Source organism: Perca fluviatilis, chromosome 5, assembly GCF_010015445.1.
Source record: "Perca fluviatilis chromosome 5, GENO_Pfluv_1.0, whole genome shotgun sequence".
NCBI lineage: Eukaryota > Metazoa > Chordata > Actinopteri > Perciformes > Percidae > Perca > Perca fluviatilis.
Genome location: NC_053116.1, coordinates 12,744,556 through 12,766,900, shown reverse-complemented (window position 1 = coordinate 12,766,900; position 22,345 = coordinate 12,744,556). Strand labels below are relative to the sequence as shown.

General features: G+C 41.2%; 1 protein-coding gene across 2 annotated transcripts; it reads right to left on the bottom strand.

Moving 5' to 3' along the window:
- Positions 1-860: 860 nt before the first annotated feature.
- Positions 861-22,341, bottom strand: zgc:162200 (uncharacterized protein LOC558638 homolog). Of its 2 annotated transcripts, none has more exons than XM_039801815.1 (10): positions 22,139-22,341; positions 20,828-21,160; positions 17,282-17,494; positions 16,923-17,075; positions 14,036-14,539; positions 11,886-12,761; positions 10,046-10,225; positions 6,889-7,040; positions 4,417-4,777; positions 861-3,298 (listed from the first exon to the last, which is right to left on the bottom strand). In XM_039801815.1, exons 2-10 carry the CDS (start codon positions 21,077-21,079, stop codon positions 3,293-3,295), a joined length of 2,697 nt encoding a protein of 898 aa, XP_039657749.1. In that variant the 5' UTR covers positions 21,080-21,160; positions 22,139-22,341; the 3' UTR covers positions 861-3,292. The 2 variants fall into 2 exon arrangements, with proteins under 2 accessions (XP_039657749.1, XP_039657750.1); XM_039801816.1 differs by lacking the exon at positions 22,139-22,341 and adding an exon at positions 22,027-22,128.
- Positions 22,342-22,345: the final 4 nt, after the last annotated feature.

Sequence of the window (22,345 nt, the reverse complement as noted above, 5' to 3'; positions counted from 1 at the left end):
CAGATAAGCCTGCCTGATCACTGTCATGAGGTCAGCAACTGTTGTCCTTTTGATCAAGGGTCTTTAACATATTTTAGGCCAAATACCCCTACTTGTAGAGACGAGCAGGGAACACCTACTACATATATTGTAAAAAATTAAGTTGCATACTAAATGGGGCCTACAATAACGTGTTGTAAGCCTTTACACATACCTTTTTAATGGTGCCCTACTCTACTAAGCTACTCTTTACATACTCATATATCATGTTTTAATGTCAAACGTTTTTTTTTTTTTACAAAGGCTGACATATCTTTGCTAATATTATGTTGCATTCATGTTAATGTATATTTTCAGACATATTATTTAAAATAAAGTATTTAACAATAATTTGGCCCCCGCCCCCACGCAGTCATTCTGAGGACCTCCTGTTGAAGATCTCTGCTTCTGATCGTACTGTATATAAGGCAAGGCTCACAGAAGGAAGTGCAGAGCCCTTTCCACTGCACTTCCACTGGGTGGGAGGTAAGCACAGTGTGTATTAAGGTTTCTCTGAAGGCTTTGAATTATTTACTAAGTGAGAAGCGTGAGCACTGGCCAATTTGGATGGTAGTTCCCATCTTGGAATCACTTCTCTACTACTTGGCTACATGGGAAACACTCAATTCATTGTGAAAACATATCAACAATCACAAAGCAACACTTCCTCTTATACCTCTTGCATGGAGTGAGTGCGATAAAGTCCATCATTAGCTGTTAGAATGGATGTTCATATTTAGGATGGGCTGATAGGGGCATTGGGCCACCTCTGCTAACATTTTTTACATTCACTTTTTTCATTATTTCAATGCGGTGTTTGAACTCAAAAGACCAGAATCAACTGAGAGTTGGCTTGTTTTAATTCTTCATGACAAAAGTGGTTCACAGGTCAAAGAAAGGAAATTGCATACACATACAAAGTTGAGGACCATCACGTGTGTTATGTGGAGTGTGTGCATGTCGTCCTTGAGAACAATGTGAATACAGAACGCAGACCACATAAATACAGTTAAAATATTATACAACGGTAATTAAATTATACACACATCTTCACAGAGTGAATTAAATAGATTAAGAAATCCATTTACAACCTTCGAAGCAATATGACATAATGTTAAAGCATTTCCACTTTTTAGCAAGGAAATTTAACCTATGTTTTCGATACATTATGTTCGTGATTTACTGCATTCATTATTCAATAGTTAATACTAATGCGTTTATACAACGCATGCTAACTAAAGTGAAAATATTTTACCATAATGAGAAATCGCTATATTCAGTGCTAACACTGCTCAATGACTTTCCTCAAAAGTAAATAAAACATACCTTCAAAAAAAAAAATCACAACTACAGTGTTGAATAGTAGCCTCTATTTAGAAAATGTGACGTAGTCTAAAACAACAGACAAGATCAAAACCAAGGCACTAAAAATAAAAATAAATCAGCAGGATGTGGCCTCTTCTACTGAACCACTGGACAGTTGAAAATGGAGTTGTCAATTGTTCAAATGGTTGTTTCAAAATGTGGTCTTAAAAGATCAGGGTTGGTCTCATCAGGTCAATTCAATTTGAATTTTAACTGCATTCAGTGAGACAGGTGTTGTAACAGTGTTCCTGTTAACTGTGCTGCTGTTCTCAAACCACAGCCCTGGCTTCAAACTACTCTATAAGCAACCTATGTTGAGGTATCCACAGATGCATGTACGTTTACATGTTCTTCCTTTGTCTTTCCTTTGCAATCCAAGACTCTTCCTTACGGAGCTTCCCCTAGCAAAGCAATGTCACATTGGAGTGAACATTTTTGTTTTGTAAAATTTATGTATTCTTTGTTTGAAGCCATAATGTGCTTCTAGATGCAAAGCACTGTGAGCTTTTAAAATTATGGGAGAATATTATTACATCTTTCTACACGCAGCAACTCTAACAGCAGCCTGCTAGCTCTATTCGCATTCCTAAGTAAAAACAATGGATGCTGCAGCCACAGGAGAAGAAAACTAGCTTGTTGTGGGTAATACTAGTTCAGTACGACATGCTTACTTTGGTAGCAGACAAAAGCATTGTGACATTAAGTGATGGGATACAAAACATGGGTATTGTTGCTTAGCTGTTTAAAGGAGTGAGACAAAGCAGAAGCTGAATGGAAACTGTTATTATGATTATGTAACCAAGAACATGGCCCAACATGTTAATATTAGTTTTAGGTAAACCAAGCCACTTAAATTATTGGGTGATGTAAGACGGTGTCTTTTAAAATCCACAGCCCAACAAGCAGGAAATCACAAATGTTTGGGTGGATGCTTTAAATTGTGCCACTTAGCATGCCCAGAAGATTTCCAGTAGCTGCTTATTGTGACAGATGCTAAATAGCCGTTGTAAAATAGCTACAGCCAGCCACTGTCATGAAAGTGAAGGTACCTTATAAAAACAGCAGGAACTGTCCTGACTTGGTCTGCATAGTTTGCAAAGTAAGATGCACATTTAAGATCTCCCAAATCATGTATCTGATCACTCCATTTGACCTGAGGTGGTGAACTTATGGCTGATCTATTTACATCAATGAAAATACTTAAGTTTACTGACCTAGAGTTAAAGGGTGTGGCTGATGGGCAAAATCCAAAGAGCCAGACAGGATAAAAAAAGAAAGAAAAAAGGGCATGTAACTGTATCACCAGGGAAAGGGAGGAATCTCAGGACGATAGCAAGCCCTCTACTTGTGGGTTAGCAATTATGTTAGTAAGGCTGCATTGTTCTACAAAAACTACCTCCTGGGAAAGTTATCACAGATGATCTAATGGTTTACAGACACTTAAAGACGCCAGACAGGCCTGACCAGGATGCCAGACTACAGGCAAGAGCGTAAGGACAGATCACAGCCTTGAATCAAAGTCTGAAGACAGTAAATACTGGACATGAAAAGGTTCTCATTCTGGAATAAATACTGGCAATGGTTCACCACAACACACAGCAGCCTTGCACATGACCAGATGGAAGCTGGATCCACTTGGGACAAGACAGTCAATGACTTCACAGAGCAATGAGCAGCACATTTGTCCCTTCATCCTTCTCCGGGCTGCATGCAGGAGGGCAGGATGAGAGATTCTTATTTATTTTATTTTTTTTTAAATCCATGGTTCTGGTGGGTACACTGGGGAATGTTGCATCATATCTGGGATGGACAGGATGTCTTGAGTCAGGAAAGGAGGAGGGAGCCGGGAGTCAACATGAAGACAGGTCCTTATGGAGAAGATGGGGTTTGGAGTAATGGAAGGAGTGTTTCAGCGCTACAGAGACAGGGTGAGACAGAGACAAAAAAAACATATTTAGTTGAAATAAAAAAATTGAGTGAAAAAGGTGAGGGTAATTAATAAGGATAAATGGATCAATACAACACATATAGGATCAGCAAACTAGGGCATCCTAACAGCTACATGAGATGTAAAAAAAGCAAATCATTCTTAACCCCAATATGCATTGGTTCTAAACAAAATCTGTGCAAAACACAAATATTAAATATAGATTATTTCATAATTTATAGCATAACATATGGCTTATTTATTTAATTTAATAAAAATGTATAGCTATAGATAAAGTAGTTTAGTATAGAGCTGGCTACTTTATTTCAGTGCCTGCGAGATGATTTCGAGTGTGAGCTCCGGGGCCTGGCAGGTGTGCCCTGAGGTTTATTACCAGAGCTCCTACTGACATTAATGAGCGACTCCTCACTGGTTCTACTTGTGGAGGTGGATAATCTACGCCTCGACTCTCTACAGATCCCAGTCATCTTGGCCTTACCGTGTTGATTGTGAACAGTGTGGGATGTGGTTGTCAGGGCGCCTGAAAATGTAGCGTTTGACGGAGAGGAGACTGTGTCTGACTGAAATGTGTTACGGCATGCAGCTGCTGCTTGTACAGAATTAGACCTGTAACTCGACGGTTTTCTTCTAACCGAAGTATCTAAGTTTGGTTTTAGATCAGGCTTTTGTTTACTTTCACCCCATGCTTCAGATGTGTTAGGATACACACACAAAGACTTAGAAGAGGTTAGATCATCAATGGATGAAGAAAACATAGAAGACTTTCGCCTGGTGGATGAGGCAGTTACAACGCGAGTTGTAATGAAGGTGTCCTGACGTACAGGGACTGAAGCTCTCCGACCTGACCTACCTTTTCTTGAATCGCTGACTTGTGTATGTGTTTTCTTTACCATTATCTCGCTGTTCACAGAACTGGTGGAGCCTTTACGCGTCGGTGAGTAGCCAGGACTCAACTCTGTGTTAAAAATATCACTGACACTATGACTTCTAATGAAGGTGGCGTCCCGTGGGAGACCCTTGCCTCTGCAAGACAAGCGGTTTGTTTGGAGGGGGTTGTCGGGACAAAGAGAGAGAGAGGTTCTTACAGGGCTTGTGTGGAGACTTCGTGTTAAACCTCGCAGGTGGTGCGTGGCCATGGCAGAAACGCTGCCGCCGAGAACAGGGCTAGCTCGTGGACTGCTTCTCAGCGGGGGGCGTGCCGGACTGTTTCGGGGGCTCCGCGGAGCCCGGCCTGACTTGGTGGCCAGCTCTTTGGCCCTGGAGCGGCGGGGGCTGCTGTTCAAGCTGTGGGGAGACAGAGGGGCCTCCAGGTCCTCCAAACGCTGAGTAAGAGCCAGTTTCTGCTGTATGGCCATACGCAGCAGAGAATTCAGTGTCCTCTTCTCATCCTCGGCTGCCGCCAGCTGCCTCTGCATCTCGTCCAACTGGGTGACATACTGATCACACCTGAGAGATTGTACACAGTGAAAAGATGCAACATGCACAAGCAGTCAAACACAGATTAATGCACAAAGCCAGAGACACACAACACGCATGCTAAACATGACTTATAGTGCACTAACAACACTAGGACTGCAACTAAAGATTAATTTCATGATTGATTAACCTAGCAGCTTTTTTGATTAAAGATAAAGATAAGACATAAGATCAAATGATCACAAGTTACTGAAGCACAAAGTGATGTCTTCACAATGGTTTTGTTTTTTGGAACACAAAATTATTGAGTTTACATCTATTTGAAACAAAGAAAATCTGCAAATCCTCAAAGTTTAGAAGCTGATGCGAAAACAAGTCTTACTTGCGTATGAGCAATTCCTTAATTTGATGTTGATCACCGCCTACTACTAATAATTTCCATCGAAAGAAATAAGGGGTGCATGCGAAGATGACAACAATAAGAATCTAATTTGACTGAAATGGGAGTTTGAATACTCCCTTGTCATCACATACTGTAGAAATGCAGTCACTCCAGCTAGCCACATGATGGCACCACAAAACTTAATTATAAATAGGGAAATCTTTTAAGCTGTAATCTTTAGCCTGTTGCAACAGGTCCTTGACCACTAACTGGTCTCCAATCCTTCTTAAGGATAATCAAATGCCAGCTCATAACTGTCTAGAGGGGGTCTAGACAGGTAATGCATGTTTAAGAAGCTTCTCTGGCAATTAACCCTCTGGGGTCTAAGCCATTTTTTCCAATCTTTGGGTCGCCTGGTTTCCTTCTGTAATAATGCTTGTATAGCCTCAACCCTGTAATGCACAATAAAGTTATAGACCTCATTTTCAGGACAACCTGGGCTGTCAGGATATGTATGCTGCAGAGATGTCACATGAATGTATAAATAGGACTATGAAGACAAAACAAAAAACAAAAACGGAAATTGAATCTCACAGAAATGTATTGAAATCCCACAGAACAATAATGGGACAGCCTCTGATTGGTCGACACACTCACTCCACTGCATTCTGGGAGTCAAAATGGCGAAGGACAACAAAATTGATCCGTTTTCATGCCAGAAAATGGATAAATAACCGTTACGTTTATGATTTTTATAATTTATAATACAAAGGTTCTGAAAAGACTCTGCAGTTCCAGGCGTGATAACAAATCTTCTGAAAGGCCTACGTTCATATGGGAGCACTCTTTGGAACTGGGAAGCTTTCAGCTTGAAGGGTAGAAGGAAAAAAACCTGCCATGAAGCAACGCGGAGATATCTCATTTCGCGTAGTAGGATGTATAATTTCATCATTGTGAATATACTGTACAAATGCTGTGAAAAAAACCCCACTATAGTTCCAGTTGAATTACAAAGCTTCTAAAAGTCCTACAATTGCAAGAGAGACCTTGTTAAAATGCTGCAGATCTTAGCTTCCTGAAAAAAACAAGTAAGTCTCTACGCTGCATTGATCTGGAGATACGGAGTATGACATAAAAGGTATAATTTGATGTTGTATACAAAACTGTCGTGCTCCATAGGGTTTATAACAAATAACAATAACATTCCTGCTGTCCATAACAAAACCAGACAATGCCAAGACAAAAAAAACATTAGTTCACTCTTTCAACCCAATACAAAAACACTGCAAACAATTATCCATGCCAACGGATTCTCGGAAGAGGTTAGTGATTAATGAATGTTGTGGTCTGTAAGTTTAACCCTTGACAGCATCTTTCCACCCTATCTAACGTGCCACTGACATTAGGCTTCTCCTTCCCTATGGTGACCTGGCGTGATAGGACAAATCTGCCCTTGCCTCCTCCCCCATCGGCACAGGTCAGAGCATGCGGTTCATAATCTTCACGTGAACCAGTGGATTGTCCACAGGCGTAATAAGCACGGTAAGCTTATTACATGAGTGGTAGCAGAGGCTGTACCACATCAAGAGCACCATTTCTAAGCACGAAAAAACACTAGCAAATGTTGCAGCTAAAATACATTTTAAAGCAATCGCAAAGCTACTTTGTCACGGGACAAAATAAATACTTTTCTTCTTTCATAACACTGCTGAATAGAATTAATAATTTCTTTTCTCGTACATAAAAAAGGAAAACTTACCGACTGGCAAACATGACTCGCAATGAAGAGAAGGTGGCAGCGTCCTCCTTCAAGGCTTTGAGCTCGTTCCGCAGTTTCATCATGGTCTCGGAGACCATGCTCTTCTCCGTCTCGTACTTGGTTTTCAAATTGGACAGGGCCAACTCCGCAGTCTGCATTGGCAAAAAAAGACGATTGCACCGTTATATGCTAGTGTAGCACCATCATTCTCCTTTCAAGTGGGTGTTCAAATGGATATGATCGTGCATGATTTATATAGAATATACAAAAAAAATGTAATTATGCACTTATTTCAAACAATCATACCCACACATTGTAGGTAGACCCTACTTTCAGTTTTGTGCCTCCAATGTATTAGCATACATCCTGGTCATAGAGGGAACCATCAGTTATAAGAGTTAAGGGATTAATACCTTCAGAACAGCGATAAGTGATGTTAAATGTGATTGCAGTAGACATATAATTTAAAATGGACTGTTTTTATATATTTTATATGTCTTCATACAAAAATAAAAAAAAATTGCAACAAAAAACTGCAAAGTGCCAAGCTTTGGCCAGCGTTCAAATACATTTTATTCAAGTATAAAATAAAACGGATAAATAAAAAGAGCTTTTCGTTTAGAGTTCGGTGGGAGTATAGAGCATTGAAAGAGTGCGTTGGTTGACTGGCATGTTAGGAGAAGGTACTTTAGGTTGTTGTTCGTCCACGTCTTTAATGTTAATCTCCGGGTGATGGCGTACCATGTGAGTTCTCAAGTTTGTGGCGTTTCCAAAATACTTAACTTTCGCTTTGCAAAGCCTGCATATAGCACAATTCCTATCAAGTTCCGTCTTCCCCTCGAGGTCTTCCAAACTCTCGCCTTCAATGAGGATCGACAACTTAATTCTATACAATATGTGGAGAAGGGGGTCCCTGCTCCATCTCTCTTTCAGATAAGGGGTCCTTGGCCTAAAAAACGTTGAAGACCCCTGTTTTAGAGAAACCAATGGTTACTTCTGTTGTAACTGTCGGCCCTATTTTAACGATCTAAGCGCACGGCGCAGGTGCGATAGGGCGTGTACAAATCCACTTTTGCTAGTTTAACGGCGGTAAAAAAGGGTCCGTGTGCCGGGCGCATGGTTCAAAAGGGTTGTACTTAGGGTCTTCATTAATTCATAGGTGTGTTTTGGACGTAACATGCAATAAACCAATCAGAGTGTCATCTCCCATTCCCTTTAAAAGCCAGGCGCGTTTGTACCTTGGCGCATTGCTATTATGATGGCGGATTTGCACCGTAATATTCTTATTTGTAATCTTTTCCATGTTTGTGTGCTGCTGCGCGTCCCTGTGTGTGTGTGTAACAAGCATAGTGTGCGCGCGCTGTGCATGAGCCTAGGGGCATTTTACTAATTCGCTGTTAAAATAACAATGAAATGCGCTATTGACTTTAGACCAGGTTTTTGTTGGTCAGTGGCAGGATCACTTTCCGCTGCCTCAAGATAGCAATACGCCAAGAATTCACCTGAACACACCTCCCTGTAAGACCCATAGACAGTATATAAACTGGACCAACAGATCCCGTTGCTCTGGACGGAGACCAGTGAAGGATATTAGAAGCACTTTTCTGGTGAGCGCTGAGCATTACTGCGCAGCCTCCAACTGACAGAGACGACGTAAATGTGATGTGAGCAACCTGTCTGAAAGTTGGAAGTCTTCTGGTAGCTGTGTGTGTGCCAAGAGAAATCTCAATCATTCCCAATCTTGCAGAGACTGAGAGCGTAGGTATATGTAAGGAGATAACATGGGCACAGGCTAATTATTGCTAACTAAAATGCTAGTTAACATTAGTAATTAATCCTTAACAGCTCATGTAAGTCGAAACTGCCTGCGAGCTTCTCCTGTACTATACGTTAATTCCTCTACTATGAGACAGTAAGTCGCTTGGTTATGACACAATCGTTAGCCTATTTTTACAAAAATGTCTGCAACGGAGCCATAATGTGAGGTACAAGGTAATGGAGCCTTTTATACATTGTCGTTTTTCTTTAGAAATAAACAATGGACAAATAGTCTTTAAATGCTTCAGATGTAAAGTTATTCGCTGTCAAAGTGACGTCTTGAGTGTTTGTATGTGTATGTGTATGTGTGTGTGTGTGTGTGTGTGTGTGTGTGTGTGTGTGTGTGAGTGAGAGAAAGGGAGAGTGACAGCTAAAGCCTGACGTGCACCTCCCCAGAAATGTAACTTTATGTCGTGGCGACGCAGACCAAAACAACTGTGATTGGTCCGCTCGGCCGGGGCATGGTAGGTTCGCATTTCCTCCTACTTATTTCTGTCTCTCCATGAACAACATGAAATCAAGTAGATGGTTAACACAGTAGATGGTTTCATGCTACAGCTTACAGACAGTGGTCAGAAAGCACAGGGGAGACATTTTGTTTTTCCGTCTCCACCACCGGTACTCGTCATATTCTCACTCGCTCTACCACACACTCACACACTATGTACTGACTCTGCTATTCACTTATTAAGGCGTAGGCCACGTACGTAGGCTCTACACCTACGTACTACTATAAATCAACCTTAAGCGGATACGACAGAAGCAGGTCACACAGTGCTTGAGCCACAGGAAAGGGGAGGGGGGGAAGAGAGTTCAACCACTGAGTAGTGCAACGTCACACCGTACTCAAGGTACAGACCCATGTGAGCCCAAGGAAATGTCTAGACAAGAGGCTGACGACGCAGGTCAACCATACTGCTTATGTCAAGATAATGTAGTGAAGACCTGTTCTCCTTGGTTGGGTCCTTATACAGAATAGGTAAATATATTGGCAACAGAAGAAAGACTACATTTCATGACAATCTATCAGTACCAAGAGGGCTGTTCTCACAAGGTTTTGTACACGCAAGGAAACTGATAGCTTTTTCTTTTTTTTTGTATTATTATTATTATTATTATTATTATTATTATTATTATTATAGGCAACAGAAAATCCACTCATTAGTCTTGGACATTAGAGGATTACATTTTAGAGAAAGTCCCTGAAAGGTCAGGCTGATTAAGAGCAATGCCCGAAAGTGAAATACTAGCCTGTTACCATACTAAAAACTGTTTTAAAAACGGTCCAAAGAGATCAGAAGGGAACGTTGTAGCGTAGTCAGTGCTTGCTGGGACCTACCTGTTTGTTAGCCTTGAGGACAGTCCTGAGGGTAGCAATCTGTTCTCTCTTGGTGCTGAGAAGGGACTTGAGTTTTAGTACTTCTTCCATGAGGCTTTCAGCATCCCGCTCCGACTCTCCGCTGCTGCTGAACCCTGAGTAAGGCATCGCGCCCCTCTGACGACAGAGGTCCACTGCCACCTGAGACAACATAAAGACAGTTGTTTGTAAAAGCAAGTTAAATGGGTTTGTTTCACTGGCAAAATAAACCATTTGTCAAAATCTTACCATGGGTTTGTCTTATAGTATTGTAGTGTTTTAATATACAGTATAATCCAAATATAACATTATCAACAATGACCAAAACCAAACTCTGTTTTTTAAATGTATGAAATGAATTTCAGATTTCCTAACACAGGGTTTTCCCTGCCATTATACGGCTTAACCTTTGCGTTTTTGCACAGCGCTTAAACATGAAAACAACGTGGAGAGCATCTGGACGAGGGGGTTAAAAAAACAAATGTTTAAAAATAAAAAAGGTAAAGAGCAACTATGTGTTTCACCAGGTCAAAATACAAGTTCCCAGTGTTAACGCATGCACGCGCGCTGAACAAGTCGCAAACGAGGCCTTGGATTTGAACTAACATGAGAGCTTCTCAACTACATGTAACAGTCTGAGCCAGTGTCCGAAATTAACTTCTTTACTCACTGGCAAAGTTGGCCGGTAGATCCACTGGCCAAGCATATTTTTTTAACGGCCAAAATATTAAATTGCAGTTTTTTTCCCTAACTTAGGTCAGCCGACCAGTCAGTTAAACCAATATTATAAAAAAATAAAAAAATGAAGTTTAAAAAAAACGTCTTTGGCATGATACAAATGTAAATCGGCTATACAATATATTTATTAACTGCTAATTAACTTGCTGGTCCTAACTTAGAACCAGCAAGTTGCGTTTTAAGCTGCTCTTCTTTTCTGTTTGCGGAGAGCTACCTAACACATGAAACTATGTTGATGAGGACCGGCGAGTTAAATCGTCCGTCCAAGACTATACCAGGCAGACGCACAGCTGACAACCTGCAGGTGGAGGCGATGGAGTCAGGCTCAGACATACACGCTGTGGGCTGCTGTGGTCTTGTGTTGTTCCCGAAAATCTTTCAAAAAAGTGGCTGCGTGTGTCCATGACAATGCAACTACAACATCAACACCAGTACAAGCCTACAGCTGTCCGCGGACATGGAGTGCAGAAAGTGTGTCAGAGCCTCCTGGACGGGTGAACTGATGCTCCATTTCCTGCTTGTCAGTCAACTGTTAATGATCGGTTAACATTTAATTTCATTGTGCTTTCTTTTGGAAGGTTGGCTGCCAAAAATCGCCACTTACTAGCTAATTGTTTAGCCTGAAGTAAATGCCACCTGTCAGTAAAGAGAAGTGACGTGGTGGATGGCGCCTGGTGTGTGCGTGCGTGTGTCCGCCCGCCCCCGCGAATTTCAGACATGCAGACAGCAGAGGAACAAAAGAAAGTAGCTGCAACTTCCCCAAAATGAAGACTGAAAAACAGAACTATTTTTGATGTGGTGGATAACCCCCTGAGATTTACTCGCCAAACGGAAAATTTACCCGCATTTGACGAGTGTTAATTCCGAACCCTGGTCTGAGCTGAGCATTAAGTTCAGCAAGAAATTTGTGAGGGAGGAAAGGCTTGCACCCTGAACAAAAGCCTGGCTTTTAGTGATCGAGCCACAATGAAAGAGTTAGAGAATTTGCACTGGCTATAACTTTCAGTTCACAAACAATCAAGTAGTAGAGTAGCACTCTAAAAAATGTCTGACATACTGTATGTGATAAGCAGTGCTGTCTTACCCGGAGATGTTTAATCTGGCAACGGATGACCGCTACCAAGTTGCGGACATTTGAAGGGTCCCTGAAATCCAGGGTGGGGGATCCAGGACAATTGGGAGAGTCTCCGCTGGCTCCTGCACTGTCCACCTCCCCCATGAACTGCAATGCTGAAGCTTTGGAGCTAAACATGTCATTAGCTCGCGGCTTCTTCTGGGAGTTGTGCTGGGGGTGGACGTAGTGTGACCTCCGTGCACTACTTCCTCCAACACTTGCCCTGGCACCATCCCGGTAGTAGTCCAGGGTGACTCGTTTGGGTGTCAGGTTGTTGCACACGCAGATGTGGTGATAGAGGTTGGACAGCTCCTCAGAGAAAGCTAGCAGCTCTTCCTGGGCGACGCTCAAGTGCCCTTCGGAATCAATGGCCACTTTCCGTGTAGCTCCAATCTCCTTCTCCAGCTCACCGATGCGCTCCTGGTCCTGCTTGCTGGACTTGATGCATTGACGGATCTTGTCAGCTAGCTCCTGGGCCTCTGCCCTCCAACGATCCTTCTCCTGCTTGTATCTGTGCTCCAGGGTGTTATAACGAGTTCCCGCCTGAGACAGTTCATCCCGCAGCTTCAGAAGCTCTTCGCTGGCCGAACGCATGCGTGCCTCCAGCACCTCTTTGCTCTTGGTGTCTACCTCATAGTCGAAGGCTGCATTGCTGCCGTCTCCATTCTCATCCTCTCCCCTGCCGTCTGCCTCCTGGTTGTGCTGCTGGTTGCTGTGCACAGCTTCCAGCTGTTGAGTGAGAGATCCGACCTTGTCTGCTTGCTGACTGAGTGCCTGTTTGGACATTACCAGCTGCATTTGCAGTTCCTCCACCTTGCTTACCAGACTGGACTTCTCTCGGTCTGCCTGGATACACACACACACAAAAAGATGAAAACCTTGAGACGTTTGAACATAGGGTATATGTCTTAAATTTGCTAAAATGACTTCTAAGCTGCTCATAAGTTGAATAATGGTCCATTTCTGTTGTAAGCCAGTCAAATACTTATTGTTAATAATTTCCCATAAAACAGAAGGACAGTTCTCTGTAACACAAATTTCTCCCCCCACCACCTTAAATCTTAATGCATTTTTTATGTAAGAAACTGGCCGACCCCATTCAGCTCCACACCCAACATCTGGTGGGTAGGAGCTTACTACCCCAACCCCCAATTTAAGTGCATCATTAATAATATATTTCCCTCACATGGATGACAGATCAAGACATTCCTAATTTTCTTAAGTACCCTTTATATTATATACGGTCTATGTTTATATGTGAGGTACAAATGTATCAGGTGGGAGTTGACTCAATTGCTTGGTGCAGGTGTTTTTTGTTTTAATATAGAAAGTCTCACTCCTTTACTAACAACCAGGGGATGTGGTTTGAGGCAGGAAGTAACAGATATCCCCGTCAACAGCTTAGACATACAAACCAACCTGTATGACATCCTCACTACTCAGCCTGATAAGAACAGATACTTTCATTGCAACATAAATGCAGTTAATCACAGAGGAATTTCAATTTAAACTGTTCCACGTTAATGAGTGCATGGGGTTAGCGGTAGTGTACAGGCTATTATTAAGTTCTCACAAAATGGCATTACTTATTATTATCTTGCCACTTATTATCTTGCCATTGTATTTCCTCTTGATTTATATAACACATGTAAATTAGGGGTGGGAATCACCAGAGGCCTCACGATACGATATCATCACGATACTTATGTCACGATACAATATTATTGCGATTTTAAAGATATTGCAATATTCTGCGATATATTGCAATGTATTAACTTTTTTCCAACTTCAAATTTTTCCAATTTCAAATTATGTCCCCAAAAGAAAACTTCAACATCGGTTTTATCTAAAAAGATACATTTCTCTGTTTGTTCATCTCACTTCAATTTTATTGCTGCAAAATGGGATTGTCAAGAAGACAAACTGACCAACATATACATAATAAAAGATCGATACTTGGCGTCTGTGTATCGATACAGTATTGCCACAGAAAATATTGCAATACTACGCTGTATACATTTTTCCCCCCACCCCTAATGTAAATACTGCCCCTTTATCTTTTTGTGGCAATAATTGACTATCATAATTTAACCATTTAAGAGAGGGATACATATGCCTACCTGTAGGAGTTGCTGTTTTAGTTTCTGACTGTCTGAAAAGTGTAGCTCACTCAGCAGGTCTGACACCAGCCCAGAAGCTGGAGCACGCAGGAATACGTCACTGTTGCGCGGAGTGGAGTAGCGATGGATGAGGCCATTACTTTTGGAGCCCCCCAAGTGAGGAGGGTGAGCAGAACTGGGAGCAGAACCAGGACCATTATTAATGCCGCTGTCCTGATCCTCTCCCTCTCCCTCTCCCTCCTGGCCCTCCTCCTGGCTGTCATCCAGCTGATCCAAGTGGAGCTCCAAGTTCCCCACAGAATCAAAGGGGTTAAGGGTCAGGGCAGAGAGCTCTCGCCGCAGACAGTTCTTCTGCTCCCTCTCCTCCTTCAGGGCTTCCAGGGCCTCATCCAGCTGCTTCTCTGCTATCTCCCTCAGCCTTTCTGCCTCCTCCATCTGAGATCGCAGCTCCTCCTGCACCTCGTTCTTTTGGGTCAGCTCCAGCTTTATTGATTCAAATTCAACCTGAAATGTGATAAGGAGCACAACCAGAGGTATTTTTATGTTGTTTTATGCAACACATATGGGTGCACACATTTTAGCCTAAACCTGCAAACATACCTATCACTGCATTCAGAAGAATACAGTTATTATCACACACCCAGATGGTCTAGGGATAATAACCACCAATTCCAGTTTCTCTTGAAAATGGATATGTACAGTTCCTTCCACTGGTGGTTTAAATCCTATATATTTTCTTTATGTAATATTTCCATCCAGTATACACATAGAATGCATAAAATAATATATATATTGTTTTAAAAGAAACTAACTGCTGCCGAATGAAAGAGTACTTAAGATAATTTAGGGGTTTCATGTAAACAACAAAAAGGAATTTCTGACAGTATTTCACAGACTGCAGAGGCAAGACTAGAGGTTATCTAATAGTCCACTAAAGGATCACGGACAGACTAACAAGCCTGGGCTACATTTAGAACAAGTCATGGACAGTTTGCCCTGGCAGAGCAGCAATATACACATAAGGCACATCTGCATACGGAATCCCTTGTCTCACACCCTCAGGAATCCAAACAATGACAGAAACATAACTATAATGTAAAAACAGACAAGAATAGTGAACATACTTTTCAACATTTGTGCAGAGCATTTTGTGCACAAAGAGTAAGACTTGAGATGCTAACAACAGAAAACAGCAAAAAAAAGTTTGGAAGGTATGCTTACGTTTGGAAAATGTTATTAGCTTGTATTTTTTTTTTTTATGTTGCAATGACACAAGATAACAGTAACACATCCTACAAAAATAAAATTATTACATTGAAAGCTTTCAGTATGATATTGTCTTTAGGAGTTTAACAGTATGTGTATATTTACTTTTTTTTTGCCTGAAACTTTGTGTTGTTAAATTGACTTGACCAATCACCCAGCCAATTAGAATTTCAGGCTAGTAGGGTTGGACGGTATCCAAATTATAATACCGTCAAACCTCCTCCCTATTTTACCACGGTATACGGTATTACCGTGACTAATTAAAAATTATGACGTAAGGTTCAGACTGCGTCACCAAACTGTTGGCTTGTGTACCGTTCAGAAACTGAATACCAAACACTAATACTGAAACAATAATAACATAACAACTTAGAAAAAAAAATACTTTCTCCTCCACACTGTCACGTGATGACAACCACACATAAATTACATAAATTATATTTAATATTTATTCCTTGTCTCCTATATAAGTGCATTTTTTTTATGACGGTATTGAAACTGATACCGTTGTTATTTTTAAGACCCCCCGGTATACCGTATTACCGCCCAACCCTACAGGCTAGGTTTTTTCAAATTAGTCGACCCTTCACCTGTTATTTTGAGATAAGGCCATCATCATTTAAATGTAATTACTGTAGATCTGAATACTTGTTTTACACGTCTACCTTAAAACATCACTCAACTACAAAAATGTTGAACCTGCTCTGTGGGTGTGGTGTTTTTGATAGCTTTACGTTGTACCTGTACTCCGTTAGGTGCTGTTCTGCTGCATGGGTAAACTAACATAACATGCATGTGACTTGTATTCAGTAGATCACAACATTGTGTTAACTTCAGAGAATTTTCCAACTAAATGCTGCCCGTTCGAAATAATCTCACCCATTAACAAGCATTCAAAGCTTATCTGGTCTGTCAGTTGCTGGCTGACACGATTTCTGACATGAGTAATACATTTCCAGAACACATCCAGATTATTAAAGCATAGTCATCCAGGGCTTGAAATATTTTTGGAAAATGAGTGTCCCGCAATTACTTGTAAATCGTGAAATTGCTGAACTGGAGGCCTGGTTGCCACAGTGATACGTACAACTATAATTATCTCTTTATTTCCTGCTGCATATTGCCAGTGAATTGTTTCACTGGACATGATGACTGGTTGTCAGGAGAGGCAGCCAAACTGGGAATTCACTGACAAAATGAGGAGGTAATCAAGAGAGGAACTGTTGTCCTTAGCTGTGGGAGCTACTTCTTCCCCCCCCCCACAATAACAGCATTAATCACCCAGCAACCGGCCTGTCCAGTCTATCCAAGTTGTAAAGTTGTGTCAACAAACGTGACGGAGATTTGCTCTCGTACAGGTAAGGTAAATGCAGTGTACTACAACAACGACTTTACGATAGTGTGTTAACAGCCACCTACATGTACTCCATAAACACAAATAGTCTATTGTATAGTACGTTAAAAACAAATTTAGTTTTAAAAGAATTTAGGAAAATAAATAGGGATAAAAAACAAAGTGGCACTATGTTTTTTTCATTTCATATTTTACAGACACGTTCAATATAACCATTCTGGATATTTACAGTTTTTAATCTTTATGTGTGAGTGAGTGATAACTGACCTGGTTTTCCTTGAGCACAGACACCTGTTTTTGCAGAGATATGTTCTCATCTTCTAGCTCGCCATTGTCCTGCAACTGGCGCAGCTCACGTATTTTATATTCCTTCATCTCCTCCCTCTGATGGCCCTTTTCGGCCTCCAGACACTCACACTCCTGTAGAACACAATCCACTGTTAAATCAGTTCAAAGCACAACATTTAAACTGCTATATTACCAATTTCATGTCACGCACGGTTCATTTTACTTTGGGAATGAGGCTCAGTGGTTCAGGGTTCGATTGCATGTATCACGACAAAACAGGAACTGGAAGTATACAGTATTAACACCAGTATGCAGGTGCACTGAGTGAGCCACCATACCTTCTTTAGCTGGGTGGTGACCCCCCCCAGTCTATCGATCTCTGCATGGGCATTGCTCAGAGCAAGGCGTGCTTGCTTGAGCTCCGCCTGGACTTCCTCCAACCGGGTTGCCATGGCAGCCTCCTTAGTAGCAGTCTCCTGCAGCAGGTTCTCCTCCCGGCACTCTCCATCAGCAGCTGCACGCTTCTGGCTGCTCACAGAATCTGCAAATGCCTTTACACAAACAAAAATGGTTAAGGCAAGGGCAAAACCTGCAGTATTTAGAAGGCTAAATGCATGTATGTTACACATAGGAACAATATTTGCAGAGCTGAAATACAAATTAATTCATGCTGTGCTACAGCAAATCAAGCAATGTAAACGTCCTTAACAGAGGAAGAGAAATAGGACTTTACTGACAACTATCACGTTATGGTATACCGGATTAGTAAGGAAATGGCTGTTATGGTTTGGTAACAAGACACCTTAGCAGCAGCTTTAACACCATTTCACACTGTATTTGTATCTAGCCGATGTGATACAATGAGCCGAAAGCATTACACGTCTTAGTTAGCACTTTAATAGTTGGCAGGCATTTCTTCACAGCTTGCCATAATCAGTAGCCTTGACACATTATGCATCACTGACTGCAGATGAAAGAACTATCAAATAAGGTATTAAATGAAATGAACATGCTACTAAACACGCTCAACTGAACATGGTGATGTGGTTATGTAATGATGCTAATTCACAACACATGAGTCCGCTCTGCTCTGCTAAAACCCTGCCAAAGCCTAGGTAGGTAAACAGCCCAGACATGAGGTTTATGCAGATTATACAAAATAGCTGAAATTCTGTACCACTACGTCCCTTAAGACGTAAAGAGCTTTGCTTGATATGTGGTTATAAAACATCAGGATGGACCAGTTTTATTGCTATCCTGGCACACATTTATTGCTAAATTTCCAACTGCGCGTAAGCAGGATTTTTAACTTCCCAATTTAAAAAAATGGATGGAACAATTGCAGAAACAATAATCTGCCCACATTGCAGGATTAGATTTTATGGGATTACCTTCTTATAAAAAAAAAATGTACAATACTAAATACATGTATGACCGAACTGGTGCATTTGTGACAAAGTTAAAAATCAGGAACCAATATGAACCCCTCACACATCAGTCATTAGCATGTCAACTAGAGCTGTCAATCTTTCTCTATAATACCATTCAAATTTCAATAGTTATTTTTTTTTTATATTCTAATAAAATTGAGGTGCTGTCGAGCGATGAGCAAGTAGGACGCACTAACCGGTAGCTCCGGCAGATTTTAAGTTTAACACTTCATTTCGACAAAACCACGCAAATGACAACTTGAGAAAATTATATATATATATATATATATATATATATATATATTTTTTTTTTTTTTTTATATATATCCTTCTGAGAGAAAAGAAGACTGTGGAAAATGCCAAAAAAGATCAATGCAAAGGTGGACTTGAACAATGAAGCAGGCCCAAGTGAAGCCTCGGGGTTGACCACAAAAGCAAATGCTGGAGGGGCCGCCCGCAGAGCAGACGACAACGACGTGCTGGAGGCTATAGCATCGCTCCACTCTGAGCTAACACTCGTCAAGTCAGAGATTTGTAAGAAAATTGAAGCCGATATCTCAGAGGTTAACACTACAATGAACGGAGAGATAGCGGCACTAAGAGCCGAAAATGACACAGCGATATCAGTGCTAATTAAATTTGAATATTTAATGCTCAAATGCAGCCTGTTAAATAATATGCACTACACTACTCCGACTTATGCATTGTCAATGCCACTATAAGCATGTGGTTGTTACACGTTCTGTCCACTACAGGGACCCCTAACATTAGCCTGGCCTTAAAGGGGACCTACGTCATGGCGCATTGCACCCAACTTTGTTTACATTTATTTTCCACCATGAGCACACACACACACACACAAAGGCGACAAACACAAATCAACAGAGAAATCTGTAATGAAACATTATTTAACATGTGTGAGGAAGCGGTTCGGTTGTAAAGGCTAACGCTGCTCGGCATAACGACAACAACAACAAACCATGCTGTCACTACTATTTTAGTGATTTATAAGCAACCAGTTTCTTGCAGATTGTCACGTTACTGAGAATACAACTAGCTATTAGAAGGTAATATATGAAGTCAAAGCTAACTGACAGCTGTAGTGCAGCTACCATAAACTATTAGCTGTCTCAATTAAGCTCCCAGCTACATTAACGATAACGTTAGCTTAGCTAGCCCTTACAATGCCTTATGTTTCTCACTCCCGCTAACTTTTTGTTCATAAGACGTGACATGAGTGACACATGCAGGTACAAGGCGAGAAGAGGGAGATTAGCTATAACGTTTGCCAAGATATTTATAAAAAAGTCACATTTGAATACTAATTTCAGCATTCTAATAGTATTGATGTTTTGTTTTTTTTTACTTTTCAAATTATATTCGACTTCCGGTATCCGTTCCAACAGCCCAAATGTAAACACAACCACTGCGATTAGAATATCATAAATATTTCCACAAAATGCAACTTTGAAAGAGAGAAATTAATTGTCAGCTAAAGTACAACTGTACAAACTATACTTCACTTGTATAAACACAGATGATGGAGAGGTTTTCAATATTACTGTGCAATGGTCAATTATTTAAAAAGAAAGTGAGATAATTAAAAACAAAATACTGGGAAGCCCGATGAGAAGCACATGTGGCAATTTAAATACATCTATGAAAGACATGGATTATATGTAAATCTGAGCTTTGACATATTGGTCAATCTTTTTATCTTGAATATCCGACACTAACCTAATTAAATCCTTAATGCTATGCAGTTAAGTATCAAAATTTGTTTAAGATGAAGAGAGAAAATGTAATACTTTAAAAAGCACCGGATAGGCTGACTATGGCTGTTCAATTTCCAGTCCAGTGTGTGTTCTCCCTCCGATGCCATCAGCATCAGATGACATATGAGAGCAAAACTGACTCTGCATGCAATCACAAGCCTCTTTATTGAAAGTATAACATGAGGTCACAGCTGTAAACAGAACTGTCATTGTGGTAGGAGAAAGACAGAGTTAACCAAAATGCAATGAAGGGATGAGCAATCAAATTCATGCAATAGGTCGCTGGTTCATATAAAAAGACAACAACGGTATCTTTATGGGACTACTAGGTAAACTGCAAGCAGCTCCTTAGCTGTTAAATTTAAATGGGCAGATTAAATAGATAGCATTTCGATTTTGACTGCTTTTACATTTTGCCAACCTTGTCAGTGACAGTAAGTAATTCTACAAAGAATTTTTGTACAAACTGCACATTATCAAACTTATTAATTTAAACAAAAAAAATTACACAAGGCAAATAAATATGTTACTTTTACTGTGCAAAAGTAATGTGTAGAGAAAGAAAGGTCATAAAGCAGTAGTTTGTTATTGGTAAATACCATGTGGAATGCTGGGGGTATGAGAACTTCACAAGCCTGATGTTGTCTAAATATAACTAGAAGGCCTTGGGTGTTCCTACCTCTTTGAGCTGCTGTAGCTCCCCTTTGAGGGTTTCATGCTCCTCTTCCAGCTGCCTGTATTTAATCTTGAGAGCACTACTTTCCTCCAGCACCACCAGGCCATAGCGGGCTGCCTGTAGCTTCTCCTCTGTGGCCTCCTGGAGCTCCAGAGTCAGCCGTAACACCTCAGTCTTCAAATCTCTGCTCCCCATCTCGGCCTCCTCTTCGCTCTCTAGTGCTGCACCGGCCGAGTCTGCATCTGCCTCCAGCATCCTTGCTTGACCTCCCACTTGTCTGTCAATGTTCTACTGGGACACCTGCCTCCTTCACCCGCCCACTCTCATCACTCCACACTAGAAGGAGAAAACACAAAGGCCAGGGTGGGAAAGAGGTTTTGCATTAGTAATATTGTGCCACCAATTGAGCTAACTGTATTGGGTGTGTAAATGTGATCAAATCATATTTCATCGTATTGCAGCGAATCGTTTCAACATCAAATCGAATATCACTAAATTGTTTCAAATTAAAATGTATCGTCCCTGAACCGTATCATAGCCCATGTATCTGGATACGTATCGGATCGTCCTATAAGAGAGAGATGCACAGCCCTAATAACTAAGAATTTGGACCTACAACTAACATATTAAAAGCCGAAGTCAAAGTTAGTAAGTAAAATGTTAGCTTCACAGTCATTACAGCTGGTTGAAGTGCCGTATCCTTTAGTGTTAATGGATTATGGTCTCTTTGACCACCCGTATTGACTGGGTGGGGCGGACTTCCCCCACTGCCTCATGTCCTCTTCTTTGACCGAAGATGGAAACACCAGCCGCGTTGTCCGGTGCCAAGTGATGCATCCCATAAGCATCTGTTTCTCCTAGCCCTCAAACTAGTTATTTGTCGCATCAACTGAGAGTAAATTAAATGAGGTAAATATGTTGGTATTCTTCATGCTCCATCTAATTCCAAAGTAAGCTGGTATCCTAAATGATGAATAATATCTATGACAGTGATACGAAATCTAAGACGACACCAGACTGGGAACAGGATACGGCCGGACAGCTAACGTTAACGTTAGCAAGAGTGACGTTAGTTTCCAACAGCAAACGACACCACAATGCAACAAAAAATGTCGAGTTGAAGAATTTAGCTAGCTATAGCTTCTTGGCTTTGTAATTAACGTTACTTAAATTTAAAACAGGCGTAACGGAATAGACATTACATTGGCCGGTTCACGGGGTTGTTCTCCGGTGGTAACGTCAGTCGGATCCTGCTGTCAGACAAGCTAATTAGCTAACGCTAGATAGCGACTATTAGCCAAACTAGCTACTCACCCTCTGGTTTTATTTCAAAGATGGGGCTTGCCAGTTGCAAGCAAACGTCCACTGTGTACTTCCTCCGGGAACTGTCAGCAGCAATGGTTGCTAATCACAATAGTAGCCAGAGGTACCAGCCCAGGTTACTGAACAGCCGCTTCCCTTCCTCCCACCCGGCTCTCTGGTTTCACAGTGGTGTCAAAAGCGCGCCGAAAACGTGAAAGC

What these genes read in the sequence shown, in the direction of transcription:
- zgc:162200 (XM_039801815.1), bottom strand. Translation starts at nt 21,079, where the DNA reads ATGCTGGAGGCAGATGCAGACTCGGCCGGTGCAGCACTAGAGAGCGAA. An exon ending in AGCTACAGCAGCTCAAAGAG is followed by an intron (nt 17,495 to 20,827) that starts GTAGGAACACCC and finishes GTTTGTGTAAAG; the next exon opens with GCATTTGCAGATTCTGTGAG. An exon ending in TCCTCAAGGCTAACAAACAG is followed by an intron (nt 7,041 to 10,045) that starts GTAGGTCCCAGC and finishes TTGCCAATGCAG; the next exon opens with ACTGCGGAGTTGGCCCTGTC.